At 42.8% G+C, this 20355-nt stretch overlaps 1 protein-coding gene across 1 annotated transcript; it reads right to left on the bottom strand.

Annotated features, from left to right (window-relative positions):
• Nucleotides 1-6846: 6846 nt before the first annotated feature.
• CTSK (cathepsin K) lies at nucleotides 6847-19260 on the bottom strand. The gene is made up of 8 exons (XM_008019283.3): nucleotides 18502-19260; nucleotides 17032-17152; nucleotides 16447-16569; nucleotides 16206-16361; nucleotides 14371-14589; nucleotides 10188-10353; nucleotides 9816-9921; nucleotides 6847-7533 (listed from the first exon to the last, which is right to left on the bottom strand). Exons 1-8 carry the CDS (start codon nucleotides 18555-18557, stop codon nucleotides 7434-7436), a joined length of 1047 nt encoding a protein of 348 aa, XP_008017474.1. The 5' UTR covers nucleotides 18558-19260; the 3' UTR covers nucleotides 6847-7433.
• Between the last annotated feature and the right edge of the window lie 1095 nt (nucleotides 19261-20355).

Here is a 20355-nt window from a genome sequence, read left to right as displayed (position 1 = left end):
TGGTGTGACATATTTGATGTGTTACATTAATTACAAGGTAAGTCACGAGAAATTTGTTACTAATAAAAAAGTACCAACATTTGAAAGTGATATGTTTAACAATTAGTGCTGATTCAGCAGATGATCCCTATAATAATATTATGTTGATGTATGTGCATTCCAGCATGCTTTCTGGGAGAGAGAAGGAGAGACTTATGGGTAGCTACCAGCAACTGATATTATTTTGTGAGCATGTCCATGGAAATGTGTCGGAAATGGGAACAAAATCTGTCCTCTCTATAGTAATATGGGAAAGTTGAGAATAGCTAAGCTAAAAGATGTTAGAAGTATATATTTTTTTTCTCCAGGTTCCATTCCTCCTCCTCATGGTAACAGCACTCTGATTTTAAAATGGGGAAACCCCGACACTCCTGGGCTTAAGATAGACCCAATCTTACCCCTAGCTTCAAGAGTGGGCATAAGTCCCAAGGCCAGCTTGTCAAAACTTTGTATCCCTCTGGCTACAATGACTGGTTGGGGAATGAGCATGTGACACAATCACAGCCTGCAAGACCTGTTATCACGAGGTTCTTTGTTGCAAAGAAGAGTAGTCAATTTTGGCTGACTCAGAATTTGGTACAAGTTACAAACACTAAAATGTGGAATTGGCTGAATGGAGGGCGTGGGGATAGGGCAATGAGGACTCTAGTCCAAACTGGAAATTATGAATTCCTGAAATATCTGTTGCCTATTGTTTTGGAGTAAGACCACAGGCCCACTGGAGTGTGGTATGAGAAGAAATGATAGTGCCCGGCGCAGTGGCTCTCCCCTGTAATCCCAGCACTTTGGGAGACAGGCGGATTGCTTGAACCTGGGATTTAGAGACCAGCCTGAGCAACATGGCAAAACCCTTCTCTACAAAATACATGCTGGGTATGGGACACACGCCTATAGTCCCAGCTACTCGGGAGGCTGAGATGGGAGGATCACTTGAGTGCAGGAGGTCGAGGCTGCAATGAGCCAGGATTGTGCCACTGCACTCAAACCTGGGCAACAGAATGAGGCCCTGTCTCAAAAAAAAGAAAAAGAAGAAAAAGAAATGATAGGAAAAATTCAGCATATTGGCATATGTTGGCTTCTTTTGTAGGCTTTAGAAAGTGGCTGGGCACAGTGGCTCACACCTGTAATACCAGCACTTTGGGAGGCCGAGGCATGTGGATCACCTGAGGTCAGGTGTTCGAGACCAGCCTGGACAACAGGATGAAACCCTGCCTCTACTAAAAATACAAAAATCAGCCAGGTGTGGTGGCGGGCGCCTGTAATCCCAGCTACTCAGGAGGCTGAGGCAGGAGAATTGCTTGAACCCAGGAGGCAGAGGTTGCAGTGTGCCAAGATCACACCACTGCACTCCAGCCTGGGTGACAGAGCAAGACTTAGTCTCAAAAAAAAAAAAAAAAGAAAGAAAGAAAGAAAAAAGAAAGGATACAAGAAAGTTACTTAGTAACTTAATCTGAAAGTGTTGTATCTAAAAGCATAGAAAGAATAATATATCGCTTTGCTAAGTGAAGTTCTTTCTGCCTATAGCCTGTAATATAAAATCCCATCGTTTAGAGCCCTATAGGGTAGAAAAAGCACCAAACTGGCCAGGCGTGGTGGCTCACACCTGTAATCTCAGCACTATGGGAAGGTGAGGTGGGCAGATACTTGAGATCAGGAGTTTGAGACCAGCCTGGCCAATATGGCAAAACCCCATCTCTACTAAAAACACAAAAACTAGCCGGGTGTGGTGGTGGAAGTCTGTAATCCCAGCTACTCTGAGGCAGGAGAATTGCTTGAACCCAGGAGGCAGAGGCTACAGTGAGCCAAGATTGTACCACTGCACTACAGCCTGGGCAACAGAGAAAGACTCCATCTCAAAAAAATACATAAATAAAAAGCACCAAACTAAACTTAATGTAGAGGCAAGGAGGCAAAAGATTCAGCAAGAAATAAGACCAGAGTTCCAGGGTTTTGTCATGCACCTCCAGCTAAGCATTTTCCCAGAAAAGAGGGCATAGCTCAGATTATGGGTATACATCTGCTCTTATGGCTTTTATTTTGAGCTTCTTAGGACAAGTACCATTAAATGGAGGTTAGGGGGATGGCACCGCACTGAGGTTGATTCCTAGGAGTTTGAAATTCTCAGATTTAAACATTTTATCTAGAAAAACACTTTTTGGGTGTGACAACTCAGACCAAAAGCTACTGAACTTTTATGGGAACATATTGCCAAAGAAACCCCAGGCCCAGCAATCTATTGTACTTTCGAGGTTTCCAATGTATACCACAGCTAAAGTTGAATAGGGCATGCCCAGAAAGGGCATTTCCATGTGCCCATCTCTGGCATAGCCACGAAGAATAAGAGAGAAGTAAGATCCTCTAGCAGGAAGAAGCAGGAGTCATGCTAGACCACAAAGAAGATCCCCACAGAAAGCGAGCCTCGAGTTTCCCAGTTACCTCGCCAAGGAACTCATTCTATTGCCAGGCAGGAAGTCTTCCATATTCCTGCCTAGCAGGACATAATTTATGCTACAGATCAACGATAACTGTGTGCTATTTTTCATCCATTCTCCTCTTTCCAGAATTAGAGTTTTCATTATAATTACTCGGTTCCTCTCCATTTTTTTTTTTAAGATATATTGGCTAAGATAGTTTAAGTTTTACCCAGTATAAGCGAATCTGACCACTTCTCTCTCCCTCTACCATGACCACACAGTTTAAGTTCCCACTAGACTTACGTAACAGCCCTCTAACTTCCCTACTTCCATGCTACACTCTGCCCTACAGTCTATTCTTCCCTGTACCCCAGGTCACATCACTCCCCTGTACAAAACTCTCCCATTATTCTTTCATTTATTTAACAAATATTAAGCATCTGCTTGCCAGGCCTCAAGGAGCCATATCCAAATTTGAGAAAGAAATCAGAAAGAAATCATCAGCCAGAAATCCTGGTCTTAGAGTTGAACACAGTAACCAAATGAGGCCCTGGGTTGTCTCTCACTGGGGAAGAGGTGTTGATAAGCACTCTTTTATACAGGCAGGAGCATTTCCTGAACAACTCCTTATTTCTAACAGCATTCTAATTTTGTTTAGGGAACCACTTTCCATAACACCACAGGCTGAAATGAAGTCAGACAGGTGGCCTGGGCCAGGCACAGTGGTTAATCCTAGCACTTTGGGAAGCTGAAGCAGGTGGATTACTGGAGTCCAGCAATTCGAGACTAGCCTGGGCAACATGGCAAAACTTTATCTTTCAAAAAATACAAAAATTAGTTGGGCGTGGTGACATGTGCCTATAGTCCCAGTTACTCAGGAGGCTGAGGTGGGAGCTCAGGAGGCTGAGGTGGGAGAATCGCTTGAGCCCAGGAGGTCGATGCTGCAGTGAGATGTAATTGCTCCACTGCACTCCAATCTAGGTGACAGAATGAGATCCTATCCTAAAAAACAAAACAAAACAAAACAAAAAACGGCTGGGCCTGGTGGCTCATGCCTATAATCCCAGCACTTTGGGAGGCCGAGATGGGCGATCACTTGAGGCCAGGAGTTGGAGACCAGCCTGACCAACATGGAGAAACCCTGTCTCTACTAAAAAATACCAAAAATTAGCCGGGCATGGTGGTGGGCACCTGTAATCCCAGTTACTCAGGAGGCTGAGGCAGGAGAATCGCTTGAACCCGGGAGGCGGACGCTGCAGTGAGCTGAGATCACGCCATTGCATTCCAAACCTGGATAACAAGAGCAAAACTCCATCCCCGCCCCCCCCAAAAAAAAAAGCCTGGGACCATTCTGCTTGTAGTTCACTAAAATATAAACCCAATGAGGTCATGAATTTTTGTCACTGTTGAATTACCAGAACAGTGCCTGCCTCATAGTAGAGACTTAATATTTGTTAAATAAATGAAAAAGTAATGGAGAGTTTTGTACAGGGAGAAATAGACTGTAGGGCAGAGTGTAGTGTGGAAGTAGGGAAGTTATAGGACTATTACATAAGACTAGGGGGCAACGAAGGGAACTTAAACTGTGTGGTCATGGTAGAGGGAGAGAGAAATGTCCAGATTCATATTATATTTTGAAGAGGCAGGGACAGAATTTGCTAACATGGACCATAAGAGAAGTGGACAATAGTAACAACAAAATGATTAGTATTTAATTTGGAATCACAAGGCTAAGTAATAAAGTGTTTTTTTTGTTTGTTTGTTTGTTTTTGAGATGTAGTCTCACTCTGTCGCCCAGGCTGGAGTACAGTGGTGCGATTGCAGCTCACCACAACCTCTGCCTCCCAGGTTTAAGCGATTCTTGTGCCTCAGCCTCCCAAGTAGCTGGGATTACAGGCATGAGCCATTGCACCCAACTAATTTTTGTATTTTTAGTAGAGACAGGGTTTCATCATGCTGGCCAGGCTGGTCTCGAACACCTGGCCTCAAGTGATCCGCCCGCCTCGGCCTCCCAAAATGCTGGGATTACAGGCATGAGACATCACGCCCGGCCTCTTTCTTTCTTCTTTCTCTTTTACCTGAGATGGAGTTTCACCATGTTGCCCAGGCTGGATTCAAATTTCTGGGCTCAAGCGATCCTCCCACTTCAGCCTCCCTAGTAGCTGGGACTATGCAGGCATGCCACCGTCCCAGCCAGAATTTTCTTTCTTTTTATGGCTGAATAATATTCCATTGTGTAAAATATTATCACATTAAGCTATTCATTCATCTGTTAATGGACACTGGGTTGTTGCTACCTTTTGGCTTTTGTGAATAATGCTGCTGAGAACATTGGTGTATGAGTATCTGAATCCCTGCATTCAATTATTTTGGATCTATACCTAGGAGTGGAATTGCTGGATTATATGGTAATTCTATGTTTAAGTTTTTGTGGAACCAACACACTGTTTTCCACTGCAAGTGCACCCTTTTACATTCCCACTAACAATGTACAAGAGTTCCAGTTTCTCCACATCCTCATCAACACTTGTTACATTCTGGATTTTTGTGGTTGCCGTAACAGCCATTCTAATGGGTGTGAAGTGTATCTCATTGTGGTTTTGGTTTACATTTCCTTATAGGCTAGTGATGTTGAGCATATTTTCATGTGCTTATTTACCATTTGTATATCTGTTTTGGTGAAATATGTATTCAAGTCCTTTGCCCATTTTTTAATTTATTTATTTATTGTAGAGTTGTGGAAGTTCTTTGCATATTTTGGATATTAATTATTTCATCAGATATATAACTTGTGGATATATTTTCCCATTCTGTGTTGTCTTTATCCTCTCTTAATAGTGTCCGTTGGTGCACAAAAAATTCTAATTTTGATGAAGTCCAATCTTTTTTTTTTTAAGCACCCTAATTTTTCTTTCTTTCTTTTTTTTTTTTTATTAAGCACTCGCTCTGTCACCCAGGCTGGAGTGCAGTGGTGTGATCTCAGCTCCCTGCAACCTCTGCCTCACAGGGTCAAGTGATTCTCCTGCCTCAGCCTCCCAAGTAGCTGGGATTACAGGGGCCCACCACCATGCCTGGCTAATTTTTGTATTTTAGTGGAGACAGGGTTTCACCATGTTGGCCAGGCTGGTCTCAAACTCCTGACCTCAGGTGATCTGCCCACCTCAGACTTTCAGAGTACTGGGATTACAGGCATGAGCCACGGCGCCCAGCCCTAATTTTCTATTATTGTTGCTTGTGCTGTGGTATCATAACCACTGCCTAATTCAAGGTCAGGATGATTTACCCCTGTGTTTTCTAAGAGTTTTAGCTTTTACCTTTAGGTTTTTAGCCATTTTGAATTAATGTTTTATATGAAGTGGAGTAGTGTTCCAACTTCATTCCTCTCCATGTTGTTATTTGGTTGTCCAGCATGATTTTTTGAAAAGACTGTTCTTTCCCAACTTGAATTGTCTTGGCACCCCATGTCCGTTGAATGTGGTTTATTTCTACACCCTTAATTCTATTCCATTGATCTATATGCCTATCCTATGCCACATTGTCTTGACTACTATTGGTATGAAGTTAAGTTTTGAAACTGAGAAGTGCAAGTCCTCCAACTTTGTTCTTTTTCAAGGTTGTTTTGGCTATTCTGAAGCCCTTGAATGTCCATATGAATCTTAGAGTCAGCTTGCCAATTTCTGCAAGGAAGCCAGCTGGGATTTTAATACACATTGTGTTGATTCTGTAGATCAATTTGGGGATTATAGCCATATTAACAACAGTGTCATTCTGGATGCAGTGGCCCACACCTATAATTCCAGCACTTTGGGAGGCCGAGGCGGCCAACATAGGGAGACAAGCTGGTCTCAAACTGCTGGGCTCAGGTGATCCTCTCACCTCAGTCTCCCAAAAAATAATTTTTTAAAAATCAGCTAAGCATGGCGGTGTTCACTGTAGTCCAAGCTACTTAGGAGGCTGAGGTGGGAAGAACTCTTGAGCCCAGGAGATCAAGGCTGCAGTGAGCTATGAGTGCCACTGACTCCAGCCTGGGCAACAGAGGGAGACCCTGACGAAAGAGAGAGAAAGAGGCAGAGCGAGAGAGAGAGAGAAAAGAAAAACTAACCTTAGAATGTTTTTCAAGACTCAAGTTTCCATGTCACTCCTCATGTCTCCCCTCAGGCATAATTAAACATTGAGATTTCCTTATATCCACTTAATCCCAGAAATGTAGTACAGTTCTTGGTACAGAGTAAGCACTCAATATATATTGGCTGAAGGAATGAACAAATAAATGAATTGGGATGAAATGTTTATGTGACAGTCTCTACAACCAGACTGTGAGTGCAACAAGTACAGAGAAAACATTCTATTCATCTTTTTTCTTCCAGCACCTAGCACAGTATCCAACACAAAATGAATGTGTACTAGATGCTATTTATTAAACTGTAGACAAGAGATAAATACTTTATTTCAAAAATGCAAAGAAGGGAAGATAAATCACATTTTTTATCATGTAAACTTGTACCAAAGATTTATGAATAGATTTATGAACTGGAGTGGAAAACACAGACATTTCTACCTTGAGGATATAGAAGGGAACTTAGGAAGTGAGAAGTCAGGTCACCCTAGTCCTCTAGGGTGCTTAAAGCTAACTAGTCCTGTGAATGAGAATCTAACCTATGTGAAAATCTCCAGCCTCTACCTGTACAGCATCAGCCCTGGGACAACACAGTCAGGGGCAGGCTGTAGTCATATCTCTTAGCCTAAGAGTACACACCTGTCAGGGAAAGTCCTGATGGCCACAGTGAAAAAGGTCATGGGTGGAGAGAAGCAAAGTAGGAAGGATCATTTGAAGCACAAACAAATGGGGAAACTGAACAGACAATCTCAGCATCACCACATCTGCTTCAAAAATCGCACACCAACTCCCTTCCAAAGTGCATCGTTACACTGCACCATTGTGGAAGAAATGGAAAAGCAGGATGGTTTGGCTGGCTGGAGTCACATCTTGGGGAAGCTGGCCAGGTTGGCAATGCCACAGGCGTTGTTCTTATTTCGAGCCATGAGGATATATCCTTTGTTTCCCCAGTTTTCTCCCCAGCTGTAAGACCAATCAAGAAAAGTACTTAGTACTCTCAGTTTATTTATTCATTAAAATATTTACTGAGTATTGTGCAAGATACTGATAGTACACAAAAATGAATATGATGGTTTTTACCTTTAAAGAGTTTAAAGTCAAGAAATAGGAAGAAGGCGTAATACTACAGGTATCAAAGGAGGGAAGATTCCTTCTGATCAAGAGAATCTCAGAGGCTTGATGTAAGAGGTGGCATTTAAGCTGAGCCAAAGGGCTGAGTAGAATTTCGACCTGTGGGAAGGGGATGCCAGTGGAAGGGTGTAAAATGAACAACAGAAGCAGGAAATGTGGGGCACTGTTAGGATCATGTAGCTGAAAAACAGTGTGCCTAACAGGGTGTAGTGGGAGAGATGTCTGGAAAGGCGGATTGAGACCAGGTTGAATTACCTTTACTGCAAGGTTAAACAGCTTCACCTTTACTCTGTGACCCATCATAGTGGAGGAGCCAGTAAGGGATTTTGAGTGGGAGAGTGATATGATCAGAGCTGTATTTGGGGAAGATTAATCTTGAAAATGTAAGTTTAGAGCATAAGAAATAGGCTGAAGCTGGTGATCCTGATTGGGGAATAAACCCTATAGGAGAGATGGATGAAACTATGAGAGTAGATGAGATTATTAAGGAAATGAGTGGCGAGACTAGAAGACATGAGAGATGATATGAGACACAGGAGAGAGAAAGAGGAGAGAGGAGAGACTGTCTGTATATCTCCTTGAATTGTTTTCAGTCCTCTTTCCCCAAGCACCAACTTCTCTAATTACTCAATACATTTTATTTAAAACCTGTACTCTATCCCCACTCTCCCCTTCTCTAGGGGCCCCCAGTGTTCCTGATCCTGCCCGGGTGTGTCCTTTCTTCCTCCCAGCTCTCTTGGAAGTATCTCCACACATGGCACCTGATCATGAAAGAACAGGGTAAGTGCTTAGAGCTGGGAGTCAAGAGAAGGGACAACACAGGACAGAAGCTGTGGGAGACTTGGGAAGATGCTCAGGTTCATCTTGAGTTGGAACTGTGATATAAAAAGTTGCTTCAGGTTTGAACACCACCACTGCGTGAGTCTGTGAGCTCCCCAGAGTCTAGGGCTCCTGTTCCTTGGAGGGCACTAAGGACAGCAGATTTAGCCAGTGCTGCTGCCAGGTTAATGGTGATCAGCCAGGAAAGGGAAACTATAATTCTTATCAATCTGCTCCTCCCCAAAAGTCACAAGGTGCTAAAGAGAAATGGAAAACAAGGTACCCTGGAGTTTTCTTTGTTCCCCAACATAGGAAAGTAAACACCAACTTTTTTTGTTTATATCTTATTTCTAAAAAATGTTTCTCTTCACAATCTTTGGCAAGTTCTTATATACGTGTATCCTAAGTGTACCTTGAAGGGAAAAAACTGTTCAAAGGAGTATTAAACCTTTACGCTGTTGCCCTATTGTTAAAGACAGACTGCTAATGGAAACCACCCTAAGAAACTGATCACATTAGAGACAAAAGAAAGTAAAAATATGTAATTTCAAAGCTCCTGCTGATTCTCTGTACTGCTTTATCTCGTGGTTAGTTATGTCTATCTTACTGGGCTCTGAGCTCACTGAAGGTGTCACCTGCTCATTGGTTTGTGTATGTCACTAAGCATCTTGCACACAGGGAGTATCTGCCCAGCACATAATTGAGCACTATTGTCTGGCGGATATGGTTTAGATGTGTGTCCCCTCCCAGTGTCATGCTGAAATGTGATCCCCAATGTAGGAGGTGGGGTGTAGTGGGAGGTGTCTGGGTTATGGGAGTGGATTCCTCATGAATGGCTTGGTGCCATCGCCTTGGTGATAAGTGAGTTCTCACTCTATTAGTTCATGCAAGAGCTGGTTCTTTAAAGAGTTGGCACCTCCCTCTCTCTCTTGCTCCCTCTCTCACTACGTGACATGCTTGCTCCCTCTTTTGCCTTCTGCCATGAGAAAAAGCTCCGAGGCCTCATCAGAAGCTGAGCGGATACTAGTGCCATGCTTCGTATAGCCAAACAAACCTCGTTTCTTTATAAATTACCCAGTCTCAGGTATTCTTTTGTAGTAATGCAAAATGGACTAACACACTGGCTATTAAGTGTTGGACTCAGAATTAAGAGGCTCTGACTGAGAAGATAGAAGTGAGAAGCCTGAGATAATTTTTTCTTGATTTGGGACAGAGAAAGGAATATCGGGAAGCTGGAGGTGAGGTTGAGTGTTAAAAGGGTGATTGAATAACAAAAGTAGTGTTCCCATTATTACCTGTTTTTAATTATCCAGTGCTTGTTGCCCTTCTGGATTCCATATCCCACTGCCAAAACCGCATGGTTCAGATTATCGCTATTGCAGCTTTCATCATAATACACACCTAGAATACAAACTATCAGTGTGAGGCTCTATGCAATCCAAGGGTCACCCTGTGGGATCTCCCAGTCCAGGAGACTCTCTGTAGAATTCCATCCCTGTCAGGAGGTTTACCAGAGATGCTGCTCCGTACTGCAGCAGTTGTTAATTTCTCTCTGGCTGCCTCCATCTGAATACAAAAACTAGTACTGAAAATACCCAAGGTCCTTCGAGAAGCCATCCAGCTTGTATCATAAAAGACAGTGCTCTATAGGATCAGCAGCTTCTTACCTTTGCTGTAAAACTGGAAGGAGGTCAGGCTTGCATCAATGGCCACAGAGACAGGTCCCACTCGGGCCACTGCCCTCTTCAGGGCTTTCTCATTCCCCTCGGGGATCTCTCTGTACCCTCTGCATTTAGCTGCTTTGCCTGTTGGGTTGTACATACAGCTCTCCTCCTGGAAGAAACAAGATTGTAATAGAAGTAGGACAAAGCAATAGGCAATGAGTCAGTGAGTGAGAAATTCAACCAATATTTTGAGTGATGCCAGTGAACTAACAGAGGCAGCAGTCTAGGGTTTCTAGAGAGGGTCTGTTCTTCCTCACAAAAAAGAATATGAAAAGAGGATTCCCGCCTTCCACCACACATAAAAATCAACTACAGGCCGGGCGCGGTGGCTCACACCTGTAATCCCAGCACCTTGGGAGGTCGAGGCGGGTGGATCACGAGGTCAGGAGATCGAGACCATCCTGGCTAACACGGTGAAATCCCGTCTCTACTAAAAAAAATACAAAAAAACTAGCCAGGCACGGTAGTGGGCGCCTGTAATCCCAGCTACTCGGGAGGCTGAGGCAGGAAAATAGTGTGAACCTGGGAGGCAGAGCTTGCAGTGAGCCAAGATCGTGCCACTGCACTTCAGCCTGGGTGAGAGTGAGACTCTGGCTCAAAAAAAAAAAAAAAAATCAACTACAGGTGTTTTAAGACATAAATGTGGGAGGAAAACCTGTAAAACAGTAGGGAAAGATTTCTGAAATAAAATTTTTTTTAAAAGCATAAACCATCTTCTGGCCACATAGTATGTATTAGCCTCAGGGGGCAGGAAGGCACCAGCTTCTGTGTGGGCAGGAGGCCAAGGTCAAGGTTTAGCTAGAGGGAAGACCTGGGCCCTCTGCACCTATATCAGGGGAACTGGTGTGATCCTTGTGCTCTCATCAAAGACAAAATATGAAAGTACATAACATGACACTAAAATAGATTAAAGAACTTAGCAATTTAGCCTATGACTTCCAACACTATATTTTACAAGTAGTTAGCAATGTTTCATTGGGAAGCCACAATTATGGAATAGAATAATAGCCCATGTCAAGGTGGTATTCTTTTCAGCAATTCATTTTCCTACAGACTACCCCTTCAGAACCCTAAGGTTGCATCCACAAGAATATACTATCTACTACTCAGGAGGCTGAGGCAGGAGGATTGTTTGTGCTCAGGAGTCTGAGGCTTTAGGGTACTATGATCATGCTGTGAATAGCCACTCCACTCCAGCCTGTGCAAGATAGTGAAATACCCTCTAAAAAAATACGTTATCTAACATTATCTAAATATTAACAGCAATAGCAGCATTTGCTGTGCTATTTTAAGATTACAGTGGTCTACTGCCTTGATATTTTTCAATATGCCTTTGTTTCTGCCATGTGCTCCAAATCCTTGATGCCTCCTGGTGCCAAAAACTACACAGAATTACAAGTGAAACAGAATATCTTGGAAACTGACTCAAAAAGATGTTATGTGATGATACTTTAAAATCAGAATAACCTGCATTATAGCTGGAACAAACTTATAATACCATCCCTTTAAAATGTTATCTGGCTGCTGCCCTATCAGATCTCTTCTTTTTTATCTTTTTATTTTTTGAGACAGAGTCTCTGTCATCCAGGCTGGCGTGCAATGGCATGATCTTGGTTCACTGCAACCTCTGCCTCCTGGGTTCGAGCAATTCTCCTGCTTAGCCTGCCGAGTAGCTGGGATTACAGGTGTACGCCATCACACCTGGCTAATTTTTGTATTTTTAGTAGAGATGGGGTTTCACCATGCTATCCCTGCTGGTCTCAAACTCCTGACCTCAAGTGCTCTGCCTGTCTCAGTCTCCCAAAGTACTGGGATTATAGGTGTGAGCCACCATACCTGGCCAGATCTCTTCTTTTTTAAATTTTGTTTTTTCTTACCTTTCTCCATTCATAAATGAATAAAACACATTGCAAAAATTGCAAAGGAAAATTAATCATTTTACTATATTAAAATTAACTTTTCTAGATTGAAAGACATCATAAAGAGAATGAAAAGACAAACCTCAACTTTTAAATACATAGTACTGGTATCCAAATAGTCTTTTTAAACTTTTAAGAATTGCTAAGAAAGAGAAAAAACAACCCAATTAAAAATGGGTAAGCGGTGGGGTACGGTAGCTCACACCTGTAATCCCAGCACTTTGGGAGGCCGAGGCGGGTGGATCACCTGAGGTCAGGAGTTCAAGTCCAGCCTGGCCAACATGGTGAAACCCTGTCTCTACTAAAAATACAAAAACTAGCTCGGCGTGTTAGTGGGTGCCTATAATCCCAGCTACTCAGGAGGCTGAGGCAGGAGAATCGCTTGAACCCAGGAGATGGAGGTTGCAGGGAGCCAAGATCACATCACTGCACTCAAACCTAGGCAACAAAAGCAAAACTCCATTTCAAAAAAAAAAAAAAAGAGTTAGGCCAGGCATGGTGGCTCACATATGTAATCCCAGCACTTTGGGAGGTGGGAGGATTGCTTGAGCCTAGGAGTTTGAGACCAGCCTTGACAATGTAGTGAGACAATGTCTCTATCAAAAAAAATTTTTATTGTTTTTTCGGGACAGGGTCTCACTCTGTCACCCAGGCTAGAGAGCAGTGACATGATCATAGCTCACAGCAGCCTTGAACTCCCAGGCTCAAGTTGTCCTCCCAACCAGCCTCCTGAGTAGCTAGGACTACAGGTGCACGCCATCATACCTGGCTACTTTTAAAAAGATTTTCTGTAGAGATGAAGTCTTGCTATGTTGTACCAGGCTGATCTGGAACTCCTGGGCTTAAGTGATCCTCCCGCCTCAGCCTCCCAAAGTGCTGGGATTACAGGCATGAGCCACCGTGCCTAGCCTCAACAACAAAAAAAAAAATTCAAAGATTTTTGAAATTGGTGGGCATGACGGCATACACCTATATCCTAGCTATTTGGGAGACCAAGGTGACAGGATTGCTTGAGCCCAGGAAGTGGAGGCTGCAGTGAACTATGACTGTACCACCACACTCCATCCTGGGCAACACAGTAAGACCCTGTTTCAAAAAAATAAAAAGAAAAACAAATGAGCAAAAGATAAAAACAGTTAATTCATTGAAGAAGAAATGCAAATGGCCAGATAAACACACTGATAAAAAGGTGATTCAATGGGATTTCTTATACATTGCAGGTATATATTCTTCCAAATATTTTGGCAAACAATTTGACATTATGTAGTAAAGTTGAAAATAGATATACCCTAAGACCCAGACAATTAAGTTCCAAGTCATTATATCCTAGTAAGAAATTCTTGCACATGTGTATGGGAGACATACCTAGGAATGTTTGCTAAAGATAAACATCCCTAGTAGATACATCTTACCTTTGCTACATACTACTGGTATGAATTACAGTGTCTTATCTCCTTAAGTGTCCATTTCCTCACATATACATTGAAGATAAGTCTACCTTACAGAGTTGTTATGAGATTAAATGAAAAAAAGAAAAAGAAAAAATGCACTAAGGACATGGCTTAGAACACAGTAGCCATCATTTTTATTCTCAAACTTGCTATCCCTATTTCAGAGGTTTCTGTTGTGAAGGCCCTACATTATATTATCTATCAGTCCCAGCCCTATGTGTATAAAAAGACCCTCAGGTTGCCTCCCTTTCAGATACGATTTCCTTCCTATGACTAGAGGATCATGCAGGAGGAACTGAATTAATCCCTTATCTCTAATATGAAGCAACTTGTTTTTTCTCTCATTTTATACATGTTATCATGTAAACTTACATAATTTCCTTAAATGTTCTGAAAACTCACACTGAGATCATATAAAATAAAGCCACACAATGGCATGGTGGGTTTGTGGGTTTGTTGTGGGAGTGAGGAATTGAGCAAAGGGTTATAGAACCCTGCTCAGAAGTCTATGGGGTAGGTGGCCTAGCCTCTATTTTCTCTCCATGGCAGAGAGGCAAATAGGAACTATAGTAGCTTAAGCCCCCTAAGTTCCCCCAGATTGTGGAAATCTTCTTAGTCTTCTGTGGAAAATTATTCCATCAAGAAAGCAGGGTAGGGTAACAGAAAACAGTATTTCTGGAATTGTTTCTAGTACAAAATATCATGCTGGGGAAGGAGGAGCCGACAGAGCTGTATAATTGTGTGGAGCAATCTCACCTGTCCCACATATGGGTAGGCATCTTCAGAGTCAATACCCCGGTTCTTCTGCACATATTGGAAGGCATTGGTCATGTAGCCCCCTCCGCAGCCATCATTCTCAGACACACAATCCACTAGGTTCTGGGGACTCAGATTTAAGAGTTTGCCAGTTTTCTTCTTGAGTTGGCCCTCCAGGGCACCCACAGAGCTAAAAGCCCAACAGGAACCACACTGACCCTGAGAGGCATACAGAGAAACTATCAATCTTTGCTGTTTATATTTTCTATATCTTCTCTCTACCTGCCTGAAGAAATTCCATGTGTTCTAAAAATTTCAGCACAAATGTTGTCTTTGTTGTGAGTCTTTCTCTTCCCCTTAACATCTGATGCATTGTTCTACTGCTATTGATTTTTGCTACTATTTTTACTATTGGCTACAGTAAAGCAGAGCACAGTACCAGCTTTGGAGGCAGTTGTCCTGGGTTCTAACCCTGACTTTGCCACCCAGTCGCTATGTGACCCTGGGTAAGTTACTAAACTTGCCTGTGTCTCAGTTTCTGTATGTATAAAATATTGTTATGAAGATTAAAATATTTAACTCTTATAAAGAGCTAAGAAGTTCCTGACACACAATAAAATCTCAAGAAGTATTAGCTATTATTGTTCATGCAGCTAGATTGTAGGTTTTTTTTTCTTTCCTATTCTGTTTTTTTAGATTGAGATTTCCTGAGGACACAGGTTGTGTCTTAGTCATCTTGAATCTCTGCTGCCTAACACTGCACCTGGTAGGTTCTGGGGGTCAAAAAGTGTTTGTTATATGAACGTTAAATCAATTGTTTATCTTGCTGATACAATCCTGTGTTGTTTGGGTTGTGAAAAAACTGACATTCTCATGCTAGTAAGAATGTAAGATTGCAAAAACTTTTTGGGGCTGGGTATGGTGGCTCATGTCTGTAATCCTAGCACTTTGGGAGGCTGAGGCAGACAGATTGCTTGAGCCCAGGAATTTGAGACCAGCCTGGGCAGCATGGCAAAACCCTGTCTCTACAAAAAATTTTTTAAAAATTAGCTGGGTGTGGTGGCATGTGCCTGTAGTCCCAGTTACTAGGGAGGCTGAGGTTGGAGAATCACTTGAACCTGAGAGGTTGAGGCTGCAGTGAGCCATGATTGCACCACTGGACTCCAGCCTGGGTGACAGAGACTCTGTCTCAAAAAAAAAAAAACAATAATAATAATTTTTTGCGGGGGGAAAGGATTGTGACCCAGCAATTCCAATTTTAGGACTTGTTTTGCATAAATATTTGTACATGTGCACAAAAATATATGCACAAGGGTGCTTATTGCAAGACTATTTGTAATAAAGAAAAACCAGGCCGCGGTGGCTCACGACTGTAATCCCAGCACTTTGGGAGGCCAAGGCAGGTGGATCACCTGAGGTCAGGAGTTCAAGACCAGCCTGGCCAACAAGGTGAAACCCTATCTCTATAAAAATAGAAAAATTAGCCAGGCGTAGTGGTGTGTGCTATAACCTCAGCTACTCGGGAGGCTGAGGCAGGAGAATTGCTTGAAACCGGGAGGTGTAGGTTGCAGTGAGCCAAGATTGCACCACTGCACTCCACCCTGGTCGACAGAGTGACTCTATCTCAAAAAAAAAAAAAAAAAAGGAAAGGAAAAAGAAAAACCAGAAACAACCCAAATGTACAGAAACAAATGAGGTTAAATAACGGAATGGGGAGATGTACCTTAATCCCTTGCCCTCTCTTCCTGGTGCCCTTTCACCTCAAGAACAAAGCAGCAGAAAAAGGAAAAGGTCATGCCAGATTACACATGCACACCCAGAAGAAAGGAGAGTACCTGATTTTTGACAGGAGTAACATATCCTTTCTTTCGATAGTCGACAGAGTCTGGGGCTCTACCTTCCCAGTCTGGGATATAAAGGGTGTCATTACTGCGGGAATGAGAGGGGGGTACTTTGAGTCCAGTCATCTTCTGAACCACCTCTTCATTGGTCTGAGACAAAGAAGAAAGAGGCCAGGCATCAGCAGGGAACTAAAGCAAATGGTGCAGGTGGGACAGGAGCTGAGGCTGTACTTACCATGTCCCCCAAGTGGTTCATAGCCAGTTCATATGTATGGACACCAAGAGAAGCCTCAAGGTTATGGATGGAAATATACTTCAGGTTTTTTTCCCAAATTAAACGCCGAGAGATTTCATCCACCTAAACAAAGCATAGTCAGTACTTGTATAGACTGTGTACAGTTACATATGTCACATTGTGAAGGGTTTTAGGAGAAAAAAGGAAACTTACAATCATAAAACTTTACAGTTTAGTTGGGGAACTAACCATGGAATTATTAAGGCCTGCAAGGAGAGATAATATGTAAAGAAATATAACACAAAGCTCTGGAGAGACAGAAAAAATGCTTATAGATGAATAGCATTAATCTTAGAAATCTTCCCAAAAGAGAAATATAACACACTTATAAAGCAAAGGAAGGATACAATTTGACAGAGGATGATTTGGAGCATAGGAATGAAAACCGTATGTTAACGTGAGTTAGGAAAGAGGGACTGATTTGCTAGGAATAAAGCATTTGGATTGAAGAAGGGAGTCTGCAGCTAAGATGGGAGAGCTCAAGTCTCAGCCCTCCTGCCATGCCCCCTTCAGGACCCCAGGCACCTTGCTGTTATATTGCTTCCTGTGGGTCTTCTTCCATAACTCCCAGTGGGTGTCCAGTATCTCCTCAGGGTACAGAGCAAAGCTCATCACAGGTAGCAGCAGAACCTTGAGCCCCCACATCCTGCAGAAGAATGTAATTAGGGAAAACTCTTCCATTTGGCAGGGAAACCGAGGAAAACTAGGCTTTATGAGGAAGAGGAAGGTAGACAGAGAAAGGGTGATAAATCAGTGATAGTCAGGAGGGGCCTGTGTTTAGATAGGGTGCTGGTACATCTGGTTCCAAGTTTTGATCTAGGGAGATGTAGCCATTTCTCTCTCTCTCAGGAGATTTAACCAACACACACACACTCTCTGTCTCTCTCTCTCTCTCTCACAAACACACACACACACACAACCAGAAATAGGAAACTGGACAATCAGAATGGGCTCAGTGCCTGTTTCCTCCAGGGTCCCCAGCAGGCTTGGAGACAGATAAAGAGCAAGGTGGTAGTGGGGTTCAGAATACACAAAGGAGAGATTTCCATCTAAGTTTTGCTTCCTGATCATTTCTTTGAGGCATTTTTCTCTTTCTTGCCTAAATTCTGGTACTTTCCCAGATCTTGTCAAAGGTGACAAGGGAAAATATGACAATGTTTCCTGTTTTCTGAGACATTTTCTATCTCCTCATTCTCCTTATGCATTTCTTCCTCCTTTTGCTCTCCCCTCCCTCCTTAGGCAGGAAACTGCCCTAATCTTAACCAGATGCTGCGGGCAAGGTTTTTTATTTTTCCCCTAACAACAAAAAACCACTGTGGCTGCCGCACAGGACAAGGAGCCTCAGATCCAAGGTTTGTTAGAAGAATGTTCAGACTGAAAAGCAATGTTCTATGATGATTAAATTCACAGCTTTTCATAAGTTTAGCTAGCTTCACTCATTTCTTGCATTGGCTTGCTTAATTACAAATCCTCCATTTTAAGAACAATTTGCAGCTTGCAGCATGTCATATGGCTTACACAATTGCTTATAGTCCATTTACATGTAATTTTTTCAAGCTGGCAAAATGTCCAGTAGGACATTTAAAAGTTAGAGTGTTAAGGGCTTTGAGATGTTTCAGCAAACAGGAAGCACTGAGCTACCACCTCCCCATACCACTCTCCTCCTCCTCCTCACTAGGGAGTTAACCCTTTTGATCCTTGTTGGCCAAAGTAGAAAACACTGCAGAAAGGCCACCCTTGAAGGATAGGCAAATGATTCCCTATATACTTTGCTTTTACTTACAACCATGTATGTATATATATAAATCATACAAGGAATTCTACAGACTTCCGGGCAGATTTTATTTAGCCAGGGAATGATCTAAGAAGTGCATCTCAGTTTTCATCTGCAAAGGCTAAAAGTTCATTGTGATTCTCAAGTCACTACATCCCTAATACTCTTAGAGAATTGACAGGAATGAAAAGCTAAAAGATCTAGGAAGTTGCAAATGTTACCTGCTGATGGAACTGTTGTCAGGCTTCGTTTCAGCAGCAAAGTGTGGGCAGACCATCAGGGGTGCTAGATTTATTCCATCAGGATTGCGGAAGTCAGCTCCAGTGGTCTGCTGGAAAATTTGGGTAAGAGGAGGAGGCGGGGATAGAAATGCTGAGAGAAGGAAGGGTAGGGAGGAGGGAAGGAGTCAGTGGATTTGTAGTGTTTCTGTGTGTGTGCAGCATGTGTGCCAGGGTAGGGAGTTGCTAGGTATTTAATCTCACAAGACTGTCTTTGGTGGCAAATAACATGACCTCAGTATCTATTGACTCAAATAGGAGCTTACCTTCTCTTTTGGTGAGTAAAAGGAAGGACACAGCCCTAGTCTCTCCCATCCTTCTTCTTCAATATCTTTATTATAACATTGGGGGATTACCTCTTTTCCTACCCCTTTCCTGTTATGATTTACCTCTCCAACATTGAAACCTATTTTCAAATTTGTGTCTGACCCTCACCTCTGGGATGCGGGAATGAACATAAAAGGCTATAAAAGAATAATGTAATGGAAGCCATAGGCTCCAGAATTCTCTGTATTTTTGTAAGCTTGTTGGTTGCAAGTTGTCATTACTTCCAGGAAGGAGAATAGCTTTCCCAGCCTAATGTGGTTTTGCTGAAGGAGGATATACCCAGAAAGTCCAGATGAAATTGTCTTTAAAAGTAACCAAAACCAGCAGTCCTGGTTATCTATGACGGCACTTGAATCAGTGCCCTAAGTTCTGATGGACTCCCATGTGACTCTGTTGCTAAAACCCCAGCTGGTGGGATGCCCGATAAACATCATCTGTCTCAATTAAAATCCCCAATCTAGGACAAGTCACATGAGCTTCTCCAAATGCTTCCCCAACATCCAGGCATGTGACAGATCATAAGAATCTCGCTGAGTCCTCACACCACACCCCAAACTTCATTTTCTTCCATAAACAGATGTGGGGAAGGAGGAAAAAAGGCTTCTTGGAATAGAAAGGATAATAAATGGGATCTGTAATAGACTCAGTTTCTAGCTGGATTCCATGCATAAACCCTCAAGAATACAGGCTTATGCCTCTGGATTTTAAGAGCTGCTAATGGGCTAGGTGCGGTGGTTCACGCCTGTAATCCCAGGCCTTTGGGAGGCCAAAGCAGGTGGATCACCTGAGGTCAGGAGTTCGAGACTAGCCTGGCCAACATATAGTGAAACCCCATCTCTACTAAAAATAATACAAAAATTAGCTGGGCATGGTGGCACACATCTGCAGTCCCAGCTACTTGGGAAGCTGAGGCAGAATAATTGCTTGAACCCAAGGGGCAGAGATTGCAGTGAGCCAAGATAATGCCACTGTACTCCAGCCTGGGTAACAGAGTGAGATTCTCTCTCTCTCATTTAAAAAAAAAAAAAAAAAATGTTGCTAATGAACCAACATAGTCTCCTAGAGGGAAACCAGGTCCAGACTTAAACAGTTTAAATTTCACTCATTTTAATCCAGAAGAGGATATACTGCAGGAAGGCATCCAGATGTGCCCTGGTGGTTTTCAAGTCCCAACTCTTTCCCTCTCTCCCAAGAACCCAGGCAGTGCCCACCCCAAAATCCCCACCTTATGGTCAGAGCATTCCTGCTGATGTTACTCAGAATGTGTCAGGATCAGGAGGACAAGTGAGGGGGAGGCGTGCAGTGTGATCAGAACCCTATGATTTCTGATTCCTGAAATTAAAGACACAATGTGCCTTATGTTTGTATGTCTGGAGCTTAAACTATAGATTCCTCTAGTTGTGGGTGCCTGTTGTTTATGAACTGGAAAGGAATGATAAAGCCGCAATCAAGATCACACAACACAAGAAA

The sequence above is a fragment of the Chlorocebus sabaeus genome, chromosome 20 (assembly GCF_047675955.1).
Source record: "Chlorocebus sabaeus isolate Y175 chromosome 20, mChlSab1.0.hap1, whole genome shotgun sequence".
Classification (NCBI taxonomy): domain Eukaryota; kingdom Metazoa; phylum Chordata; class Mammalia; order Primates; family Cercopithecidae; genus Chlorocebus; species Chlorocebus sabaeus.
Note: the sequence above shows the minus strand (reverse complement) of the source record. Positions and strands in the feature narration are given on the sequence as shown.